This window comes from Phaethon lepturus, unplaced genomic scaffold (genome assembly GCF_000687285.1).
Source record: "Phaethon lepturus isolate BGI_N335 unplaced genomic scaffold, ASM68728v1 scaffold18794, whole genome shotgun sequence".
NCBI classification, from domain to species: Eukaryota; Metazoa; Chordata; class Aves; order Phaethontiformes; family Phaethontidae; genus Phaethon; species Phaethon lepturus.
In genome coordinates this window covers 564-2,922 of record NW_010537183.1, presented here as the reverse complement: position 1 = coordinate 2,922, position 2,359 = coordinate 564, and the positions used below count along the sequence as shown (strand labels likewise).

The 2,359-nt window shown below is 35.3% G+C and overlaps 1 protein-coding gene across 1 annotated transcript; it reads right to left on the bottom strand.

The window, feature by feature from the left end:
• Window positions 1-298: 298 nt before the first annotated feature.
• LOC104620257 (thrombospondin type-1 domain-containing protein 4-like) lies at window positions 299-2,025 on the bottom strand (the record flags this gene model as incomplete). The annotated part of the gene is made up of 2 exons (XM_010286419.1): window positions 299-512; window positions 1,881-2,025. Coding segments are annotated over 2 exons (288 nt in total), but the record flags the coding sequence as incomplete, so codon positions are not given.
• Between the last annotated feature and the right edge of the window lie 334 nt (window positions 2,026-2,359).

Sequence of the window (2,359 nt, the reverse complement as noted above, 5' to 3'; positions counted from 1 at the left end):
AACAATGCAGCAGCTGCATCCATACGGGTCAAATATCAGTAATTGGCTGTGATTAATTTGGTTTTCATTAATTTCACAATACTAAGGCTGGTATGTTCTTTAAATAAATATCTGATGAGCAGGTGCAAAGAATAGTATCATTAAAAATTAATGCTTTAAAAAGATCATGGTTTTACAACAAACATTTTAAAAAAGATAACTGCACAGTAACTGTAACTGAAAGGGTGTGAGATTTAACCATAGTCTTGATGTACTCAGCAATATAAAAAACCATCTCTACGAAGCTAAAACCTGCCGTAGTCAAAACAGTAACACTGTTCAAGCTCCATCCGAAGACTGACATTGCCACTTTGAGTAGAAGAGTATTTGTTATCTACGTCCTAGAAACCCTGATTGTCTGTTTGCCACACGTGAACAGGACGCACAACAGGCTGTTTTGTAATAGGTGTAGACACAGAGCCGGGCCTGAACCACCACATTGCAATTGTAGTATTTATCTTTGCAGTTCTCATCTGTGGAGAAAAAGGAAGAGAGAAGAAACTGAAGAAAACAGTAGTAGAGCAATAAATACCAAAGTCCTTTCTTCCTACCATGTAAAACCCCTTGGACTCTATTTAAACATTCATTGTCAGGTTAAAATAGGCTACCTATGCGAATAAGTTAGATTATTCAAGATTCTCTACGTTTAATATAAAGATACATAAAACCATGGAAGAAATGTACCTATCCCCATTTATAGTGTTGTCTGGGTTTTGTTGCTGTTTTTTTTAAACACAAAACTTGTCTTGAATAAAGATGATAGCAAAGTCTCTGGTATTCTTCACTTAGGTACCTGTCCACTTCACTTTTAGATTCACAGGTACTATCTCTTGTGGCAGTGTACAGATGGCAGCAGAACCTGCAAATGTTATTTTCAAGTACTGACAAAGCTAAATACTGGAAAGTGGTAAACCACCTCCCTCCATACAAACATTACAAATCGTTTCAAATAACTATTAAAAAAGACAAAAGCTGGTGTTCTTAACATTCCCCATTTTTCTAAGCTGTTAGGATGTGGTCTGTTCATATTTAAGTTTTACTTTGCAATCAGCAAGGTTAGAAATACTATTTAAGTGACACCTAAGATTTTCATATGATCATGTATGTGATCACAGAAACTGAGGTGTTAAGAAAAAGACCGAATGACCAAACACTAATGTAAAAATGAGCAATTCTGTACAAACTTGTTTTAAATAAAGAAATAACAACACAAATACAATAAAATTTTCAATAATATTGCCAAGCCAGGTTTATTATATAATTAGATTATGTTGAAGAATAATACTCAACTCGTAACAGCGTTAAAACTGTTTCTAAATACTTGCATCTTCCTTTCTCTAGTCATTCTCATTACTATTAAAATCAAAGCTGTATGTGATGAACGACTAATTTTGATGCCAAATTATGTGTATGTTTACTATATAAAAAATTGCTTAATTGCCCATAATGTCTTCATTTAATGTTATTGGTTCTTACAGAACCTGTTACCAAATACAGTATATCATACATGATCCTTTTTTTGTTTTAAAGACTCTGGCAAGAGAAACCTTTGAGAATGCAAGGAGGCTGCATAAAAACACCCTTTCTGTACCGTTTTCACAGAAGCAGATTTCTCACATTTCAGCAACTTTAAAAGTAAGCCAGTTTCTTACATGTTACAAGGAAAATGTTTGTAATAGGCAACGAAACCTACTTTTACACCACAGGAAAAAAGGTGTATTTTGTGTAAAAATAAAACCCTGAACTTGATAAAGAAAACATACTCTAAAACCTCTGCAAGATTATTAAATATTTTCTCCACTAGATGGAGTGCCACAATTAAAACAGAAGCTTCCTCTTACCTATTTCAGGGATACAATCTTGTGTGTTACACGGTTCTTTTTCTTCAGGTTTAAGCTGTGGATCACACTGAGTACTAGCTGTCATGTCATCTGATAGACATCGTACCTCTCGAACCCGAAATCCTCCTTCACAGGATTTGGAACACTGAAACACAAAAGCTGAAGTTCATGAAGACCATATGAGATGTCCAAATACAAAGAGAAAAAAATGGGAGCCTTGAAGCCAGACCCAGGTATCGCTGCAGCCTATCAACTTCACCACTTCTGTTTTTTGTTTTCTAACTGTAAAGTCCTTAACATGCTGGTGCAACTTCAGCAAAGGTTCAAAAACATTTTTGCTGACAGGGGCAACAACTGGACAAGTTAAATGTGGTGGACACTGCGCAATCTGAAAGCACACTAGCACTATAGCACACTATATTTCCCTTTCTGAATTTGTTAGTTAGCTTCTTGCTTCTCTCATTAGTCTTGTTCTTCTC